At 39.3% G+C, this 22,599-nt stretch overlaps 1 protein-coding gene across 1 annotated transcript; it reads left to right on the plus strand.

Annotated features, from left to right (window-relative positions):
• The first annotated feature begins 12,329 nt into the window (after positions 1 to 12,329).
• Positions 12,330 to 22,599, plus strand: GORASP1 (golgi reassembly stacking protein 1). Its single transcript, XM_034066250.1, has 9 exons — positions 12,330 to 12,499; positions 14,874 to 14,954; positions 16,011 to 16,214; positions 16,872 to 16,958; positions 17,311 to 17,441; positions 17,924 to 18,065; positions 18,564 to 18,708; positions 19,062 to 19,211; positions 20,433 to 22,599. The coding sequence occupies exons 1-9, from the start codon at positions 12,437 to 12,439 to the stop codon at positions 20,654 to 20,656; spliced, it is 1,227 nt and encodes a 408-aa protein (XP_033922141.1). The 5' UTR covers positions 12,330 to 12,436; the 3' UTR covers positions 20,657 to 22,599.

The raw sequence follows: 22,599 nt of genomic DNA on the forward strand, positions 1-22,599 counted from the left end.
TTCCTTCTAAGAAAATATAAACCACATGAACTACAGCCATCTACCTTCCTGTGTTAGTGATCGCATCACTATCTTGCACTGCTGTATTACAAAAAGATAATGCAAACACAAACAGGTTGTTAACAGATTGTGAAATAAACCTAATATTGCCATTTATAGGAAACACCCAGTACAGGATTAGAAACCATTGAACATACATCTACACTTTTATCTTTTTGTCTTGCACCTGAATTCCTACAGACAGGCTCCTAGGATCTCCTAAGATGGAGAAATTTGTATTTGAAATCTTTATATTAGGGCAACATATTGACAAACTAGATATGATACATGAATCAAAAGTTCTTATGATTCAAATATCTGTAAAAGTTTTTTCAGTTTGTCTGAACATCGAGCACACACAATATGAAAGGAAAACCATCTCCTGTGTTAGAGGCAAAGATACAATTTCCAGGAATAAGCTTTTACAGCTGGATGCTATCAGTGTGACAACACGTTTCCTTTGTACAGTATGAAGAATTTGGATGATTCAATCCTGAATTACTCAAACCACTGCAAATCAAATCAAGGTCAAAGGCCTCCTTTAAGTAGCAAAGTATGTTACTTGCTTTAATACGTTTCATGATGGATTATTAGTTTTGATCATTCATATAGCTCTATTAAAATCATATATATACATATATATATAATCATAAAATATTTAGGGTTGGAAAGGACCTTAAGGTCATCTAGTTCCAACACCCTGCCATGGGTAGGGACACCTCACACTAAACCATGTCACCCAAGGCTCTGTTCAACCTGGCCTTTAACACTGCCAGCAATGGAGCATTCACAACCTCCCTGGGCAACCCATTCCAGTGCCTCACCACCCTCACAGTAAAGAACTTCTTCCTTATATCAAATTTAAACCTTCCCTGTTTAAGTTTTAACCCATTACCCCTTGTCCTATCACTAGTGTCCCTAATGAATAGTCCCTCACCAGCATCCCTGTAGGCCCCCTTCAGGTACTGGAAGGCTGCTATGAGGTCTCCACGCAGCCTTCTCTTCTCCAGGCTCAACAGCCCCAACTTTCTCAGCCTGTCTTCATACGGGAGGTGCTCCAGTCCCCTGATCATCCTCGTGGCCTTCCTCTGGACTTGTTCCAACAGATCCATGTCCTTTTTATGATGAGGACACAAGAACTATATATATATGTATATATATACACATACATACCTGTGCAGGGAAGCATGTAATTAAATGTTGTGCTGGATCAGGACCAGAATGTTCAGCTAGCTGTAGTTTCACACTGCTATTTCCACATATTGATTTGACCATGTTGAAAATCTTGTGAAAGTAGCAAAACATCAATAATTCAAATTATTTATACACAACACAGAACTGAAAGAGTAAGTCTTAAGAAATAATGTACTATTTATTTAACAGCATAGTAGCTAAATCTTGTCTCCAAATTCTGCAGAGCAGACAGTACATAATCATGTTTTATTTTTTGAAGCAACTTGTGCTAGAAAGCAGGTTACTGAAATCCACAGTTTTCATCGTTATGGGTGTGATTTTCTATAAGCAAATAAACTGTGCTTTAGAAAAAATAGAAACTAATTTTTCTAAAAAAACCCCTAAACTTTTAAAAGTTTAGTATTAATAACATCAGGATCTCACCCAGTGTGCTTTCTGGAAAAGTTCTCTTTGACCTTAAGTAAAGAGGAAAAAGTACATGAATAATAGCCTACATTTTGTCTCTTAATCCTCACTCAACATGGAAAAAAGTAGTAAACACATTCATGTAACTATTTTACTATGCTTATTAATTTAGTTTCAAAACTTTTAGTTTTGAAAGAAAATGCTATTCATTGTGAAGAAAAAAAAGCTAAAGAAGCGAAGCAGGAGTCTATTAGCAATTTATAACGTATAAATAGATGTAAAAAATTTTTGGCCTAATTTTTTGCTATATCTACAAGTACTCAGAGTTTTTTCTACACTGGGTATGTCTGTAGTAGCCGTTAAGCAGTATTTCTTTAATACCTTCAGCTGATTTGGGGCCTTTTGCAAACAAGTACAAAACTCCTTTCATTTTTCTGTTGTTCTTATGTCCTTTCATGCTGCTTCCTTTTTTTAACCTGAATTATTATAACATTAAATTCTATATGGCATTTCCTAGTTTCTCAAATAGTGACTAATATAAAGCAATATGCATCTTTCTTCATCTACAAATTCTGACTACCCTATATATAAATGGAGTGGTTATTAATTTTTTTCCTAAATATCTCATAAATCACAGTTTCTCAGACTAGAAATTAATCACTTTAAATTACTCTTTACATATCTGTCCTACAGCTAATGAATACTCCAGGTCTTGCAAGTATAGAAATTTTCAAAAGTGCTACATTTTCCTTTATTTTTAACATGAAAAGACACTAAAAAAAGAGAATGGTTAGATATTAATATTATATATCTGTGTTGTCAGTATGTACATTTGTGCTTTTCCTGCATGTATATTCATGCACTCAAGACTAACAAAGTTTCATCTCAGTAGTATGTACAGGGAATAACTATAAGGCACCCTCTTCTATTTTCCCTCCTTTCTTCTTTTTTACATCATTCATGCTGGTTTGTAAGAAGAAAGACACACACCCTACAATACTTTTTTCTCTCAAAGTCGGTATTTTTTATGGCCTCAAAGCAAGAGATGCAGGAATATAGAAACATATGAAAGAATAGAATTTGAGCCAATTTCAGGAAACTCAAAGAGTAGAAAAAGGCTGCCTCCAGTTGTGGATTTCAAACTGACAAAAGCATCTAAGATGACAGCAGCTGAAAAACACATACTTTGATGCAGGGCAAAGCAATTTTTGACTGAGCATCAGAATTTCTCTTGATTTGTTAAATAATCCCAGAGCTTGATTAGATTGACTCATGTGCCTATTTGAAAGGAGGGTGATCAATCTTTCAGTATGAAGTTTCCATATTTACCTATGCAAAACACCATGAGAAAGTCTTTTTAGAAAAAGAAAATTTTGAAATATTTGCAATAAGCATGTATCTGTACACAAATTTATAAACAATAAGTGCAGGAATTTCTTCAGATAGATATTTATTTTGTACTATATTGATGGATGTACAGGATTTTGCATACATATGCCATCCCTTCATTTATAGCTTCACAGTTTTTACAGTTTTACAAGTCATGTGTTTGCCAGTTCTGACGCACAGATCAATGCAAAGTGAACTACTATAAAAAAAGGAGACAAATCAGGCACCAACCATGTAAACTCTGCCAAGGAAGAAGTTAGCCCTGAAGGAGAATGAGTTCCTTTACTTTTTCTAAGTACCACAAGTCTTGCATTGACTCATGACTGCTTAAGTTGCTGCTTCTGTGTTTAGTCAAAGAGTGCTTCTGCAATTAATGAAGTACTTCTGTTTAGGTATTGAATGAATTTAAGCTCTGTCAATGGTATGTCTTACTGGAAACCTGCCAATTCAAACATCTGTCTGGAACACAGATGCCTACATTTCTCCAAACTTCTACCTTAAATGTCAAAGCTGATGCTCACTCTCACCCTGAAATCCTAGCAAAACCACAAGCTCTACTAAATGCACAATGCTCCCTTTGTGAAACAGCAAGCAAGAGAATAGACGGGTTGTGCCAGATGTTGATTATGTTGTTTAACACAATTCACAAAAATACCCTATACTGAGGTGATGAGGACAAGTAAAATAGAGAAGAGCAATATTGACAAAGAACAGCATTTCCTTTAACAACTGTGGTTTGGAAGGAACCCCTTTGAGCAATGGGCATGGACAATTTATTAGAGTAGCATACAGCATTAGGATATTAACTCATGCACTCTCCAGTTATGGGTACTTACACGGCTAAAAACTGATGAACAGGCAAGCTCCATCAGCTGTGCCAAGGGTAATGTTACACATATGGCTGAGCTGCTCTAACAGCTTGTTGCTACAAAAAAAAAAAAGTGACTTGTTATCACTCTGTTCCTGGCAACAAACTCCTCATTTGCCTCAAGCTCTGGAACTTTTCTTCTTACATGGTAAAATTATTGGATTCACTAACCCAGGGAAAATACATTAATATTTCTGCTGGTTATTTCTCTGTTATTTTAGAAAGCTGAGTCAAGCAGGTACACCTGTAAAGACCTATTCTGAGCAATCAAGGCATAAAGGAAACACTAAAGTCATAAAGTAAACAGATTCCACTTAGAAACAATTTGGATTTCTGTATTCTGCATTATGCAGTAAAAGGAAAACTCCTCCCTAATAGCCTGATGAAATAGACCTAATTAGTTATATTTAATTGCATTTTGATGTATCATTTACTGACACAGATTAGATGTGAAACTCCATAATTAGAATATCTCATTTTAATGCTAAATGTCAAGAAGTTCTAAAGCCAAGAAGTAGACTAAGAACTACCTGGATTTATATATACAACTGGAAAACTGAGTAAAACCCCACAATTGTAGAATATAGAGGTCATGTGTAGAACATAAATGTATAGAAACTGTTTTGAGATCCCTCAAAAAAACCAGATGCCTCTTACAATATGTTACAAGTCTTACTTGATTTGTCTCACTGACTACATTATAGAAAAACATCTTGGGCACTGAAATAATCTAAGACAGGATTTGTCTCCTACTGTTTGCAGATGGAGGACTATTTACAATCAAAACTCTTGTGTGAAGCATCTGCAGTTGATGTATTCAAATCAACATATTTCTATTTGGAGTACCCTATTTAACTATATACGGATACCTCTCCGCATCCATGCTCCACTATTTTCCAAAAGAAGTCTTGACCTGTTAAGAAGTTTGTATTTTTACCAGCTCTAACTTATAAACAAAACTGAAAACACAAGTTTAATTTCTGTGCACATGAAGAAATAATATTTAACAAACTGAGCCTTAAAGCAGTCACAGAAACTGATGTTCTGCTCTGAAAACCCCAACTCCACAAATATCCTTTGGCATGCCTTACCAGCAGTATAGTCCTTAGCAGTACTTACATCCAGGTTCCAACAGTAATCATTGTTCTTCACCATTCCAAAGAAAAATACAGTTTTATCAAGACTACCACCACTTCTCAGCAAATCAACTGTCTTTCCAGGGCTGAAAAGTTACCTACAAATTATAAAGCAATAAAGTACATTTTATGCTTTTCTTACAGTAATTCATATGCTTTTAAATCTGGCAAAAATGAAATACTAGCTTAAATAATGCAGAATTTTTTTGTTTTGTTTTGGAGGATGTAATTATTAAGATAGATCAATACTGCTTATCTCTTGGGAAAAGGGTAAGGCTTTAAAAGGGAATGGTAGAGCTAAAAAAGTTCAGATGCTGATAGCATTTGCCGTTTCCTGAAGTAGAAAGCTCTTCCAGAAAACTTCAGATCTAGTCATATTCTATACATGACACTATAAAGTCCTCAGAAATCCTGGAATTTACTCAGAAGGGGAAAATTTTGTAGAGGAAGAAATTGGAGTTTTCACATTTTCAGGAGTTTTGTTTCTTATTAACGTAGAGTGAATATCTGATCAAACACACAAACTTCAAGCTTATTTAATGTTATATACTTGGTGATTTTTCCACAACATTCTGGTAAAGGTTCATATTTCTGTTTCCTGAATATGACATCTGCCATTGTCTAGAAGATATAAACTCATAAAAATAAAAGGAAATGCACAAATAAAATGTCTTACATGGGAACTCCAAATACATTTCTTTTAAATATGATCAGAATACATAATAAAAGAATTAATAACCTCCATACCAAAAAGCATTTTGTACATTTTCATTTTTTTAGAGAGAGGTCCAAACGTATTATTAAGTGTCACACTGTAGCAGATGGATCAATGTCACCATGTTAGCATACAACTACTCACAAAAAGCAAACATTTTTTTCTATTTACACACATGTGTATAGAGTGAATATTTTTTCTGTGCTACAAAGACTATATTTGGGGATACATAACTCGGACTTTCATCATTCCACTGCTTTTCTTCTTTTTTCTAGAAGAAATTTGGTGATGCTAACCCATCACAGCAGCAATTTCATTATTAGTACTTTCATCTAAAAATAGTACGCTGATGTGTAGACTGCAAAAACAGATATTGGAACTTGACGATCAATCATCCAAATTAAAATAAGACAACTTCAGTATTATCTGAGAAAATAAGAAGTAATTAAAAATGAAGTATTTAGCTAATGAATTTAATAAGTATCAAGAGCCTTTTATTTTATCTCTACTGAGTTCTATCATAGAAGGCAGAAACAGTAGATAATTTTTTTTTACTCAATTTTAATCCATTTTTATGATTAAATCAAAGATAGATTTCCCCATTAGCACAACAATTCCAGTATCCAAGTAATTATGAATAATCAGCAAAGGATGTTCTTTACTGATTTTTCTCATGCATCATTAGTTAGCTGAAGTGACAGGGCTGACATTATTTCGATCATGAATAAACAACTAGAGGAAACAGGTAGGAAGTCAAATACAAATAATAATAAGATGGCACTCTTTGAAAATCAGTGTAATCTGAAAAAATGTTAATAGCAGTTCTATTCAAATGAAGCTGCATGTGCTTGCTAGACATTAATGCTTGTAATACGTTGCATATCATTAGTTCTCAGTAAAAGCGGAGATGGCATTTCTAATGCAGCACTATTTTCTGTCAGTTAATGGCCCCAAGTATCAAGCATTTATAAATATAAATGGGAGCTTTGCCAAGCCAATATTTTATGGGCTTTAAGAACTAGCTTTTACTGTGAATAGAAAACCATACCTTCACCTGTACACAGCTGTCTTGTACCATCTGAGATACCACACAGTATCTCACCTTGCTTTCAGATATTGTTCCAGAAAGGCACTAGCACCCTGTCACTTGTGTGTAACAACTAACAGTTTTGTTCAGATTTTTCAGGCATCTCAGCTGGCACTAGGAATCTGTGTTTAAGCAAATGAATTAGGACTTTAGGCACTACACAGACATTTTAATGCCAACCTGAACACCACCCTAATCAGCACTAAGGACCTGTTCCACCAAGGACAATACTACTGCCATCAAGTGGTTTCCAATTCCATATCAAGTTGGCTTTGATCAAGCAATAAAATGCATCTGTTGAATTAAGTTCAGCATCATTAAGAGGTGGAAAACCCCACATTATTTCAGGACAATAAAGGACTTACAAATCACCTGCACAAGTTCAAGATTAAATCAATTGTCTAAATAACATGCAGTTTCAACAGGTTTGATCTACTATATGCTCTTCCTCTTTACTTCGAATAATGAATCTCTGTAATCTGTCCTCAGTAATTCTTAGTCCCTATTCCCAATTATTTTGACCCAAACATTACTGCTTGTTCATGGTCAATTTCTTTGGTAATCTTAAAATTTATTATAGGCATAGTATTGTACAAATAGTTTACATGATAATGAGCAAAGAATTAGTCTTAGAATCATAGAATCATAGAATAGTTAGGGTTAGAAAGGACCTTAAGATTATCTAGTTCCAACCCCCCTGCCATGGGCAGAGACACCTCACACTAAACCATGCCACCCAAGGCTCTGCACAACCTGGCCTTGAACACTGCCAGGGATGGATCATTCACAACCTCCCTGGGCAACCCATTCCAGTGCCTCACCAGCCTCACAGTAAAAAACTTCTACCTTATATCCAATCTAAACTTCCCCTGTTTAAGTCTTCCATTAACATTTTTATCATTCTTTATTTTTTTAACTCATTTTCAGAATTTCTTCTGAATTACAAACTTGCTTCTGAAGCTTACTGTGTTCAGACTTAATATTTGAGAACATTAACTTCTTTGAAATACGAATTTGAGTGTTTACACCTTTATAATTTCTGGTGAGTTCTACAGTTCTGAAAGAGCCTAAAGATCTTTAGTCATGCTACATGATTCTTCTGCCATACAGAAAAATTACTTGTACAATGGGGATGATAAATTCCCAGCTATTAGAGCTACAGCCAAGAAATGCCTGATTTTCCCCACTCACTGAAGAAAAGAACCAATGACTAACTCAGCTGTAGCTTTTTATACTATATCTACATATCTAAACGTATTTTAGAAGAGTCAGCATGCATTTCACATATCAACTTTCATTTGCATAGGAAACTTTGGAAAAAACTGTTATTGCAAGCAAGCTGTGATTGCTAAGCAAGCTGTGAGTGCTAAGCATACAAAGAATTTTGAAAAATAAGCATTTAAAATTTACAGTATTCTGCAGAATCTGCATGTTCCATATTACATTATTTTTGTTCCATTACCATGAATGGTAAATGACATTTCTTTCAAAATTCAGTATCTGCAGAAGCAAAGACCTCATGCAGATATTGTGTGAAAATGCTGTAACACTGCATTATTGACATTTGTGACAAGGAATACGTAATAGCATGGGGGATAAAAACCCTTATCTATATTTTTACACCTTTTGTGTGCATAAATATGTTCCAAAAGAAAATATAGGCAGCAAAAGATGTGGAAAACCTCTGAGTTCATACAGCAGTTCAGGAGCGCCTTCTCTCTTATTTTCCACTGTTTCCTTGATAGGTCTTAATACTGAATTTGCTTTTTTGGCTATTTGCAGTTTCTGAAATGACACACTGTAAATTCTCAATCTCACTTCAGATTGTTGCCTTAACAGCTCTATGTCCACCATTTCACAGGTGGAATTAGGATTTTCCCACACACATATAATTTCATGTTTAACTGCACTTAATTATTCCTGTGTTTTTATGGCCCACTTAATTTTCCAAAATCCTTCTGCAGTTCTGCAATTGTTCCTTAGTTCTGCTAATCTGAATAATGCCATGACATCAGTACACTTTGTCACCTTCCTGCTTATCACTTTACAGGACTGTCAGAACATGAAGAAGAGCATCTAAATCTTTTAGCTGGTTTTGTTTTTTGGGATGATCTTTCTAAGCAGTGACCATTCACTCCTATCATCTATCAACTTTTAACCACAAAGATATCTTACAGTATTGCTGCTTACTTTCCTTAAAAGCCCTTGATAAAGCTTTGATAAAGGACTTTATCCATGCAACCAAATCACTCTTTTCTGTGTGTTTGCTAACACCTTTAGGAACTCCAATAAATGTGTGAGACATGATATCCCTTTGTCAGAGCTATGCTGAAACTTCCCAAGAATATAATACCTTGGTACTTCAGGTACCCACTAAACTTATTATTTATTATAATTTCTATTATTTTGTTGACAGATCCTCACACACTCCCTTCAGTTCACTACTAGAATCCTTTCTAAATGCAGGGTATTTGGTACCTTCCAGTCCCCTGCAGCCAATGTACTTTTAAACAAGAAGTTGAATCCAACTGTTTGCCAGTGTGTTATAGAATCATAGAATCATAGAATAGTTAGGCCTGGAAAGGACCTTAAGATCATCTAGTTCCAAGCCCCTGCCATGGGCAGGGACACCTCACGCTAAACCATATCACCCAAGGCTCTGTCCAACCTGGCCGTGAACACCGCCAGGGATGGAGCATTCACAGCTTCCCTGGGCAACCCATTCCAGTGCCTCACCACCCTCACAGTAAAGAATTTCTTCCTTATATCCAATCTAAACTTCCCCTGTTTAAGTTTTAACCCGTTACCCCTTGTCCTACCACTACAGTCTCTAACAAAGAGTCCCTCCCCAGTATCCCTATAGGCCTTCCTCAGATACTGGAAGGTCTCCACGCAGCCTTCTCTTCTCCAGGCTGAACAGTTCCAACTTTCTCAGCCTGTCTTCATATGGGAGGTGCTCCAGTCCCCTGATCATCCCTGTGGCCCTCCTCTGGACTTGTTCCAACAGTTCCATGTCCTTTTTATGTTGAGGACACCAGAACTGCACACAATACTCCAGGTGAGGTCTCAGGAGAGCAGAGTAGAGGGGCAGGATCACCTCCTTCAACCTGCTGGTCACACTCCTTTTGATGCAGCCCAGAATACGGTTGGCTTTCTGGGCTGTAAGCACACACTGAAGCTGGTTCATGTTCATTTTCTCATCAACCAACACCCCCAAGTCCTTTTCCCTGGGACTGCTCTGAATCTCTTCTCTGCCCAACCTGCAGCTGTGCCTGGGATTGCTCCAACCCAGGTGTAGGACCTTGCACTTGTCATGGTTAAACTTCATGAGGTTGGCATCAGCCCACCTCACAGGCGTGTCAAGGTCCCTCTGGATGGCATTCCTTCCCTCCAGCGTATAAACAGAAACACACAGCTTGGTGTCATCTGCAAACTTGCTGAGGGCACACTCAATCCCACTGTCCATGTCACCGACAAAGATGTTGAACAAGACACCACTCGTTACTGGTCTCCAGCTGGACATTGAGCCATTGACCACAACTCTTTGTGTGTGGCCACCCAGCCAGTTCTTTATCCACTGAGTGGTCCACCTATCAATTTGATGTCTCTCCAATTTAGAGACAAGGATGTCATGTGGGACAGTGTTGAACACTTTGCACAAGTCCAGGTAGATGAAATCAACTGCTCCACCCCTTTAAATCAGTTCTGTAGCCCCATCATAGAAGGCCACCAAATTGGTCAGGCAGGATTTCCCCTCAGTGAAGCCATGTTGGCTGTCACCAAGCACCTTGTTGTTTTTCATGTACACTAGCATGCTTTCCAGGAGAATCTGCTCCCAGATTTTGCCAGGCACAGAGGTGAGACTGACTGGTCTGTAATTCCCCAGGTCATCCATTTTCCCCTTCTTGAAAATGGGGGTTATATTTCCTTTTTCCAGTCATCGGGAACTGCATCTGATTGCCATGATTTTTTCAAATATGATGGACATTGGCTTTGCAACTTCATTTGCCAGTGTTGTGTCATTCATGTGTTCCTCTGAAGAGATTTGTGTCATCCAGTCCTGCAAGTGTTACTGTTTACTTTATCTGTTTATAGGCTTTCAACCTCCACCTGCATACAAGACAGATGTTCTAATGAGTTCCCTACAAAAAAGGCCTGGGGATAGAAAACTCCTCACTGCCTTCAATGGTAAGCACAAAAAATTCCTGCAGACTTGCTTTGCTATGATCTTGTATCTCCTAGGTTCTCATTTTATACTGGGATGAGACTCTCTTCTCCAGCATCTACTTTTGGTGTATCTGAAGAAATATTTCTTATTTCTATTATAGGCAGAAATGCAATTGCATGGCCAACACCACAGCTGTTAGATGTTCTGAAGAAAAAGAATTTAAGAAAAAATATGAGGTTCCCAAACACAGAAAAATGTTTGACAGAGTTTTATTTTTTTCTGAATACCCACATGCATTCCTATCATATGCTCAGTGAAGGCAATGCAGAGATCTACAATCACAGCTTGGAGATAACACCAGGAAGCAGTTACTTAAAAAGGCTCCTGAGAACATCCTGGCCTTTCTTTGGAGAAAACTGATCCAGAATGTATGGCTTTTATGCATAAATAGATATTAAAGTGACAGGGAATTTGAGTTTCACTGGGAAGCAAAGGCAGAGGATGGAGAAAGCACCTTTTTGTCTCTTCTTTCTTTATGCATCACACTTGGACCACAGAAATTATGTGGATGGATCCTTTGGATAAACAACATCTCAGTGGTGAGAGCAGTAACTACCAGGGAGGCTTACTAAAATGGGTGAGTTTATACTGGAATGAAAGTACTCAGGCAGGAAATATAACTGGCACTTTAACTATATTAACATAATAATGCTTAAAATTATTACTACCAATAGAAAACTTTCAGAACATTAATGAGCTAAAGGCAGAATTAGAAGAATTCAATCACAGAATCATAAAACCCCAGGTTGAGAGGGACCTCAAGGATCATCTGGTCCAACCTTTCTAGGTAAAGTATGACCTAGACTAGATTGCCCAGCACCTTGTCCAGGTGAAACTTAAGTATCCAGTGTTGGGGCACCCACCACTTCCCTGGGGAGATTATTCCAATGACAGATTGCTCTCATTGTGAAAAATTTTCCTCCTGCCCAGTTGGAATCTCTCTGAGAGCAACCTGAGTGGATGACCCCTCATCTTTTTCACGTGGCTCCTTGTACAAAGAGCGCCTCCATGTTCACAGGGGCTTTTTGCAAGGGCAGGCAGTGACAGGACAAGGCGCAATGGCTTTAAACTGAACGACAGCTGTGGCCTGGTGCCTCTGCAGCCCAGCTGACACCTAACCCTCCTCAGCAACCACCACACACCGCTGCCCCACAACACACCCGCTGCCCCCGCCCCGTCACCGCGTCACGCCAGGGAGTAGAGCGGAGCTGAGTTCCCATCTTCCTCCGCCGTAGCTGGCGGTGTGCTCGGCGCTCGCTTGCTCAGGCCTGCGAGGCCGTCGGCTGAGAGGGAGGTGTCGACGGCGATGCTCGTTGCTGTTGCCGCCGCCGCCGCCTGAGCTGGCCGTCCCACGGCGGCGGGCACGGCGCCGGGCATGGGCCTGGGATCGAGCTCCGAGGTTCCCAATGGCGGCGCCGAGGGCTTCCATGTGCACGGGGTGAGGCGGCCGCCGCCGGGCCAAGGGCGGCTTCGCGGTGGGCGCTGAGGCGGGGATTGGCGGCGAGCGCGGTCCTTCTTCTTCCCCTCCGGTCTGTGGCGGCCGAGGCAGGCTGAGCCCCCGGCGAGGGTGCTGGGCTGGGGCTTGTCGGCCGAGGGCTTCCTTGCCCCCGCTTGTCGGATCCTTCCAGGGAACTGCCACGACGGCGGGGGAGGAGCGGCCGCGCCGCCCTGGAAGCCGTGGGTACCCGGCCTGTCGGCTTCCCTAGGCTCAGAGCCGCGACCTGCCGTGTCTTGGCTGCCGGCAGTTGAGGGGAGCCTTTTGTGCGGCTTTCGAGGAACTTGGCATGGTTTAAGAGCAGGATAGCCCTTTCTACCGCCTCGCTCTCTATTCTAGAGTCCATTGACTTGTAGATCTGACTCATTTCTCTGCGGGTCTTTACAGCATCTTGGCCGGGGGCTGATTCCTGCTTCAGCCAGTGTTTTCCTTAGGGGCTGCTTCTCACAGGCGTTGTACGGAGGTGCAGATTTGCTCTGCCTCCTGCATCTGGCTAATTGTCTGCACGCACAGTGGTTTAAAATGCTTGGAGCTTAAACACAGAAGGATTGCTGATAACAGCTGTTGCAGATGTTATCACTTCATTTATTTGGTGGTCTTCCTAAATAAGAATGGAAACGTTCCAGCATGCTGCTTTCCAGTTCATTGGTGGTTTTTGTTTCCAAGTGTCAAAAGATATGTTGATAGGTTACCACTGTTGTTAGGGGTTCTGCTTTTGTCAGTCTCCTTAACTGGGTTAGCTCCATCTGACCTGACCATTAGTCACAAAGTGCTGCCTCCTTTCATGCTAAGTGCAGCCTACTGCTCAGTTTTCTGTACTGAAGGGTGATTTTGGTCACCTACAGTATGCAGGAGACAAAGTAATTTCTTTTTCCTTCATGGAACTCATACAAATTCTGATAGGTGTCATTTTGAAAACCAAATCCTGCAGGGTTCTTTGCAACTTACATCATCATATGGGAATTTACATGTCTGTTAGATATCTGAACAGCTATGTCATGAGCTCTGTAATAGATTCCGTGTACTTCTTTTTGCGTACATTTTCATCCTTGATGTCCTGTTACGTGATATTTACATTGTAAGGCTTCTTGCATGTTATTTAGAATTTTGAATGAACTTTTTTCAACCTTTTTAGCCTTTGTTTCATCATAAGCTGGCTGTTTTCTTCAGAAGCAGTTTAGGGTTGTGATGAAAGTTAATACTTCCTACTCCAGTTGTGGTTACAGTGGTCTGTTTTGGGTGTTAAAAATAAGGCATGATGTGATATTACGTGATTTCGGGGTTTTTATTTTCTTTAAAAGCCTTTGCTGAAATAACTGTGCTGTTACTTAAGTATATTCTGTAACATGTATAGGCAGTTATGCCAGCAAAAGCCCCAGTACCGATACAACTTTATTAGAGATAAAAATAAACAGCAGCTTGATAACACAAGACCAAATGTGAGAGGTAGCAGTTTAAAGTTTGTTAGCAATGTACTTTTTAGATTAGGTGGTGCATGGGTTATAACTTAGTGTTTAAATTGTGGGGTGGCTTTCGGAAGTCAAATATATTGCAGGTTAATGGCTATGCTGTTGCATTAACAAAAAGGTAAAGATAAAAGCAGTACAAACCGGTTAGTATGTTCGCAGCAGTTCCCTTGATATACGTTGCTGTGTTAGTATACTTTGAAGTGGGTATGCTTTCATATACTCTGCATATATCAAGCTCTGTGTAACTTTTGGTGGGTTTTATCCCAGTGTGAATGCATTTTAATAGGTATTTGCTATATTTCTTTCTTACACTATTTTACAATAACTTGATTATAATGAAATTGAGATATTGCAACTCCTCATGAATATTTTGTAAGGGATGGCAATCTTCTTGGCCAGTACTTGTGGTTAGCCATGTGTTTGTAGCATACTCTTTTAAGTGTTCCTATTCAAATGTGCTGTAAGTTGTGGCAACCCAACTGTAAATTGTGTTTATGTAAAACATGGCTGTGATGTAAGTGGGGGGCTCTCAATGTTCTCAGGCATGGAAAAAGATCCTGAAGCAGCACTTTGAAAACTAAGCTCTTTTCCAGAGTCTTCAGTGTTTAATAACTCCATGCTGTGCACTCTGAATAGTAATACTTGTGTCTTGTGTGAAATCCAAAACCTCTTTTTCACAGCTGAATTTGGACACTTGTTGTTCATAGTTTTATAAAAACAAATTCACAGTTGTGGACTGCTTTCTGAGGTCTGTGATCTCACCTGTGGTTCAGCTCTGGAGTCAATATTGAATCAAGTGTAAATATTAACACTGTAACAATGTAAACCTAAAGTATTATGTTTTGCAGGTTCAAGAAAACTCCCCCGCTCAACAAGCAGGACTGGAACCTTTCTTTGATTTCATCATTGCCATAGGACACACTAGGCTTGTAAGCCTCAAATGATTTTGTTTCTTTTTTTACTTGCATCAAATACGGGTATTGTGATGATGAAAGGTAGAAGCCAAAGCTGTTGCGGTAAATAAAGCTTTTCATATTCGACATTGTATATGGCATTTAAAGATAAAGCGAAACTTGGCAGTGTTCAAAATCTCTTCTCTGGCTGGATCCAGATTTTGAGGAAAGAGCCTTATTTATGCCTTTAGTCACCCAAACTCCTTAACAGATTAACACCATGTTTATGATATTAGTCATTCATGTATATTTTCTGCCACAAGAATATCAAACTGGTGAGTCAATGATAAGAGCTCAACATTTATTTAAGCAAACTTGTTCCAACATTTGATAAAGCATGGAAAACAGTCATAGCCTATCTGATTGTACTTTAAGACTGGGAACACTGTTCCTGTATGTTGAGTTATGAGAAAGGAATTGAGCTTTAGTTTGGGTTTCTTTTGGTTTAAAAGGCTTGCAGCTTTGGCTGTATGCTTCAGCCTAAGTACATATGAGCTGAATTCATTAAGTTTGTCTTGCTTTTGTTAGTGGAGGCTCCTTTTGAAAGCGATTGTTATAATGGTAGGTTTTGGTGGAAAATCATTTAATCTTTTAACAGGGCAGAAATAATGATAGAGTTCCCTAAGCAATTCACAAACAGCCTGTCCCTTTGCAGCCAGTATGCACTGACTTTGAAGGGTTATTGAACAAGGACTGGGATCAGAGGCATGAAGAGCAATGTTGCTGCTTATTGTTAGGCTACATAGTTGAGATCTAATATTGCTGATATTATTTAATAGCAGTTACGGAGAGCAGGAATGTAAGTGATTAAATGGAGTAGTGGTAAGTGCTTATGTAAAGGGACGTGAGCTGACAGTGCTGACTTCTTTCTAATAAAAGAAAATTGAACTGCTGGGACTGTTTGTAAAGCACAGAGCCTGTACTTCGACAGTTTTGGTTCTTTGCATTCAAATTCTGACACAGGCATGACATCTGTATGACAGGTGCTACTAGAAATAATATTAATCATATCTCTCTTTTTGTGCTCTACAGAATAAGGAAAACAATATGCTGAAAGATCTCCTGAAGGCAAATGCTGAAAAAGCAGTGAAGCTGGAGGTGTATAACATCAAAACAATGAAAATGAGGGAGGTGGAGGTGATCCCCAGTAACATGTGGGGAGGACAAGGTCTTCTTGGAGCCAGTGTGAGGTTCTGCAGTTTCCAGGGAGCCAATGAACATGTGTGGCACGTTTTGGTGAGAGAATTCTTTGGTGGCTTGTCGGTGTTCATACAATCATGTTTTAAAGGCTAGTGTGTAGAATTAACATGTACAATGCTGAAATCACACAGGGGCAGTCTTGAAGGTTTGTCTGAGGTATCTGAATAGGAAGAAGTAGTGGATGGCTGTTAAATGTTGCCTGTTACTGTGAAGCAAAATAACTCCATCCCAACTGGACCAAATAGTGTGTGATGGGGAGAAGGTTTTTTCATTGTATATTGATAATCAATGGCAAAAGCAAAAAGACTCTGGCCCGAGTGATGCGTCTGTGTTGGCTAAATTGCATTAATATTAATGTTATGAAAAGCACCAAAAACTATTTTAAGATCAAGAAGAACAGCTGAAAGAGTAGAACTGAATAGGAAAGACTGTTATGTTTCTGGTTGTTTAAATAAGCACAACTTCTCAACATCTTCAGAGGATCCCATTTTGAATTGGTAGCATCTTGGTCATTCTTATTCAGGATTTTTTGCAAGATGTCACTCCTGGGAATAGACTTTTCCAGGACTGCTATTTTGTCCCATAACCAAAATGTTCTGTCCTTCTGTTGGTTTTTGGGTTAGCTTTCACTTTTAACAGTGGGGTAGTTTATCCTTATGCAAGTACATATGACTCAATGTCATTCTTTCACAGGATGTTGAACCTGCATCTCCCGCAGCTCTAGCTGGTCTACAGCCATACACTGACTACGTAGTGGGATCTGATCAGATTCTTCAGGAGGTAGGGCCCATGTTTCTTCAATCATGCCTGCCAGGTGCATATTGTAGGGTCTGGATTTTATGTTTTTTTTAATAAGTCTAATGGTACATACATCGAATGCATGGCGATAGTGTTTAGGGATTTTAGGAGGTTGATGTTTTTGACAGATACTTCATGGTTCAGGTAAACACTATCTTTTTTTTAAATGTGACAATAAAGAAAAAGTTGCCCCTAAAGATCAAACTGCACTAGTGAGGTTTAGTCTTTCTCCAGGGTTTTAGTATTTCATATTGAAGTAAATACCTAAAATGCTAAGTTGCTTCCAGCTCCTTGTCTTGCGTGTTTAATAACTGTTACTTTCTTTTTTTCTTAGTCGGAGGATTTCTTTTCCCTGATTGAATCCCATGAGGGGAAGCCGCTGAAGCTGATGGTTTATAACACTGAAGCAGATTCCATTCGAGAGGTAGTTGTGACTCCCAATGGAGCTTGGGGTGGAGAAGGAAGGTACTGATCTCCCTCCGACAGTCACTGGCTGATGACAGGTTATATACTCACTGTAAATGGGCTCCTGCTAAGAGTATTATTAGTATTGATTACAGCTTGTCAATTTCAAGTTAAGCTTTGTTTACTTACACTTGTCACATAAAACTGTTAATCTTTCAAAAAAAAAACCCCAACAGGCACAAAACATAAACTATCTTAAAACTAGGAATTAGGCATGTTCTGCATCCAAACCTATGTTGACTTCCCCGGTATCAGATTCACTAGCTGCATTCTCATAGTCAGGTTATCTATTTTGTAAAGATACAAAAATAATCAACTGAAAGCTAACTTATGTATGTCTAAATGTACTACAAGTAAGTAAAATGATTCTTGCAGGTAGGTATTTCTTGCTATAGATTAAAGACTCAAACTCTTTAGAGAGTCAGAATTTAAAATGCTTACTAGTTTTGTTTTTCAAGTCTTGTTTTACTTTCCTTGTCCAGTTTAGGATGTGGTATTGGATATGGCTACTTGCACAGAATTCCAACACAGTCTACAATATCCAAGAAAAAGCCAGAAAGCAAACCACCTTCACCCTTGCCAGCAGCTGGAACTCCTGTAGCATCTACTGATGGCTACACAGAGGTGTGTAAGAAATAAGTTCATATCTTTGGCATGTTCTCTGGAGTTTCTAAGTTTTTTGTTTGTTGGAACATTTATAGTACAGTATATTTGGGTACAGCATACAACTTTGCTTGAATGAAACAGTTATGTGAAGAGAAAGTGATAGCTGCTTACGCTGAGCAGCTGGCAGATCACCAGTGTTGGCCGATAGAAATTTTTGCCAGATATTTTCTTCACATTATGATGCCTTGCATACTACACCTGTGTCAGTCCATGAGAATTAGAATATGCTGCTCACTAGGAAATAAAATACACCTACAAGAATGAAGAGTGGACTGTTCTGAACATACTGGCTTTAAAAGACTACATTGGAACATGTCCTGATCGGCAGTTTGACTGTTGTAGGTTCTCTGAATTGGTGTATTTGGAGACCAAGGCAGAATGCTTTCATAGGAAGATCATTTTGAGGTGAAGCTTTAGATACAAAAAGATGCTTTTCTTCTTACTATGTCATTCCAGACTCCTTTATTGGCACCTCCTTCTCAGAGTGACAGCTGTGAAATACTTACGAACTTGGATCATTCCGCAGATCAAGAAATGAGTGGTTATTCACCAGAAAGCTCACTTTCTCCTCCTCCCCCTCTCCAGAGAGTTATGGATCCAGGTATGTTACCTTAGGTGTTTTTTTCAGCAATTCTTCAGAGGACATCTAAGTAAACTAGTAACATCTTGAGTCTGAGACTTATGTAAGGAGCTAGGAGCATTGGTGGTGGTTTTTCTTGGAAGTTTTTGACTTCACTGGATTTCAGAGCTGTAGAATTTCTGTACTGGAAGCCTGACTGAGGCTGACATTCCGCAGGGGTCTTTCCACTGATGACAGCTACCATCTAGGTTAAATTAATTTGTATTTAGCAGGAGGGGGACTTCAGTGCCTTCAGTCCTGATATAATGTGTCTTTTTCAGTCTCAATTTGTGTTATGTCTAAGCCAGTACTATAATGTTTGCTTTCTCCTTCAGGATTTCTAGATATGTCTGATTCATTTCCTGAACTCGCTAACTTAAAAGTGTCCGACATGTCTTCATCTGCCTCCTTTAACACACCAGCAACAGATGCTTTAGTAGGCACTGAGAAGTTAATGTCAGACAATGACACTTCTGCTTGTTTTGGTAAGTGTATTCAATATTTCCTTTGGGCCTCTGACCTAATTTCTGGAGTGGCACCAACTCATGCATGCTCCACAGCATCGTGCCTTTTGGAAACCAGCCACTTGTAAGAAAAATGAGAAAGGGGATTGGCTAAAATGAGACGGAAACAGTAGCAGAAATCAAGTTTAGAAGTGGTCAAAAATAATATTTTTTTTGTATCATTAGAGAATGTGTGTCTTTAAATGATAATGTTGATGATCCAGATTAAACTGACCTTAAAAGTACGTATTTCTAAAATCAGTGTATATGGAGTTTTTTACCACAGGCTTGCCTTCACGCTTGTAAAGTGAAAGAAAAATTGCAGTCATCTTAATAGTAACTTTTCGTGGTGGGCTGACCCTGGCTGGATGCCAGGTGCCCATCAGAGCCACTCTGACACTCCCTCAGGTGGACGGGGAAGAGAAAATATAATGAGAGACTCATGGGTCAAGATAAGGACAGGGAGAGATCACTCAGCAATTACTGTCATGGGCAAAACAGGTTTTACTTGGGGAAACTTGTTTTAATTTCTTAACAATAAAATCAGAGTAAAAGAATGAGAAATCAAACCAAATCCTTGAAACATCTCCCTTCCCAACCCCTCCATTCTTCCCAAGTTCAACGTTACTCCCAAATCCTCTACCTCCTGCCCTGCAGCAGGTATCCCAGAGATGATATCACTGTCATTGACAGGCCACAGCCTTGACCAGCAGCAGGTCCATCTTGGAGCCAGCTAGCATTGTCTCCTTTGGACACAGGGGAAGCTTCTCACAGAAGCCACCCCTTCAGCCCCCTGCCCCGCCTCCCCCCCACCCAACTTTGCCATATTAAGCCAATACACTTTTCTATTAAAAGAGAAAATTAAATTCTTCACCCTGTGAATGCCTTTCCCTTTCAAAAGGTGGGGTTACTTAGGAATGGTAAACCCCAAATCTCCAGCATTAGGAATACAGCAGACAATATGGTTCATGGCCTGTTAAAAACCTGTTTGTACCATCAGACTTACTGAACTTGGGGAGAGCTGAGTAAACACAGCCCATGTAGTTGACAGTTGTGAGTCTGGTTATGTGCCTGTATGAGGTGTCTCATTATTCAAGCTGGGTTCCCATGATGTATGGGCACCAGAGGCACTGCACATTAGACTGACAAGTTTTGTTTATTTGTTTGGTTTTGACTCTTTTTCAATCTGTTTCCATTTCCCAGAAAATGCCACAGCTTTGGACCCTGAAGACACAACCATGTGTTCTGAAGGCTCAGTCAAGCAGCCCGAGTTGGATGAGCTGCTGTCTTCAGTTCCATCATTACCTTCTTTAGCTCTTCCTCATGAAATCTCTTCAAACACAACAGCAGAAACTGATTCCTTTGAAGATAAAGTTAGGCGGTTCAATGAAAGTATTGAGAGTTCCTTAACCACTACACCGGTGTAACCAGATGATGAAGCAGCATGTGAACAGAAAGAAGAAGCAGCTGCACCAGATGACAGGTGAAATGGATGCTGGTTTTGTTTACAGACTGCCATGTGCTGTAACGCTACAGCTTGGAGTATTTTTCTGATCTTGAAAGAATGACAGTTATTCTATTTTGTTAGCATATTATAAAAGAAATTATATGAAATATGTATCCTGTTATCTCTTCCAATTATTTTTTAATGGATTGATCTGTGTTCAAATTTTGAAACTCTGTCCAAAAATAATCAAATTAGTGGAGAAATTAATGCAGAAACAAGTTGGAGACTGACAAAAAGCCAAGTTCCTGAAGTCACATTTGCCTGCATGTGCCTGAACAGTGACAATTGATGATGATTTTGTCAGTATGATTGATGGCATTGAAAAATATTGATGGTTTTGACTTGCAAGAAAGATTTTCCTAATGGTGCACCTCACTGGGACAGCTCTGGTGCCTTTCAAGGCATTTCCTACCCTGAGATTCCTACTTTTAATAGTCTGCAAACTGTTACTTTCCTTGGGTAAGAGTCCCTTCTCTGTAGCAGTTATTTGCGTACCATCTCTACAATACCTCTGCAGGAAGGGACGCACCATGTGGTTTGCAGTTGCAGCATATAGAGAGGACAGAATCATGGTGGTGGGCCCTGTCCTTCACTTCAGCTCTTCATAGATCATGTGTTTGGTCTCACAGTTAAAAGGTGGGGGGAAGCACCATGGTTCTTTGAAACAAACTGAAGTGAAAAATGTGGTTGTTTGTGTTTTCAGGGTGATTAGCCTTTTCATGAATGTGTTGTGGTTTCTGTAGTGACAGAAATAGCTTTTCCTTAGTTGTGCTTTTCTATTCACCCATTGCTATTTTTATACAAATTGTAAGTTAAGACACAGGGAGGGAACACATTCGTGCAGCAACATCTATTGCTTTTTGTAGCTGTTTTGTTTGCACTTTTCTCCAAAGAGCTTCTGAATGTAATAGCAAACACAAAATGAATGACAACAGAAATCTGGGTGGGTTTATACCCCTTAGGGGAGTGATTCATAATGGAATTTTAAAGTTGATAATTGGGAATAACTTCACTAGAGCTGGTACAGTTAGTGTGGTGAAAATCCTTCATAAATTAAGAGAATGGGGTACAAGGTTAGGTGGGTGCTTAAGGCAGATATAAGTTGGAGTATGCTTATTTAGCACAATATTGTCCAATTTCATTTTCCCTACCCTGGCTCCTGATCCATTCCTGCTGAGATGAGGCAGGGAAGTGAGTGATGAGGCTGATGCCCAGCCATAATATGGGACAGCAAGCACGGCTCCCATGGGATTACCTTGAACACCTCAGCTTAACCAAAAGCTTGTGTAGCACAAGAGTAATCTTCAGGGGAGTCTGCCCTTACATTAAATCCATCCTTTACATCCTCTCATCTCTTTCCTTAGTCTGAAATACTGTTTTCACTTGAAATACAGTTGTTCTGAAAAGGATGGTCAAAATATGTTTTGCTTTCAAGAAGAATGTATTAAGCCCTAACTTCTGACAGGAGAATGAAGACATTTTAAACTCAATAGTAAAAAGATGATACTTATTTTGGTGTAGTGCTAAGATGATTTTCTTCTTTTCCCAACTGCTTGCTACGAGGGTGAACAGTCAAACACTAAAAACAAATGTGATTGAAGCTATGGGTAAGTTTGTTTGGTCTCAGGGGCTGATGCCTGAAGACATTTAGGGGCTCTCTTAAGTTTTTGTTGTTGTTTGTTTAGGACTGCTTCTAGTCCTACACCTTTGCCAGGAGTGTTTCTAAGCTGGTGGTAGCTCATTTAAGTGCTGCTGTACCATAAGCACCCTTTGGAAATTTAAGAGCACAGAATGTCAAAACTTATGCTAAATTTGAAATGGCAAAGTAATAAATGGCGTAATGCTTTGGGCTGCCTGAGTCCA

This window comes from Melopsittacus undulatus, chromosome 1 (assembly GCF_012275295.1).
Source record: "Melopsittacus undulatus isolate bMelUnd1 chromosome 1, bMelUnd1.mat.Z, whole genome shotgun sequence".
In the NCBI taxonomy this organism is placed as follows: Eukaryota; Metazoa; Chordata; class Aves; order Psittaciformes; family Psittaculidae; genus Melopsittacus; species Melopsittacus undulatus.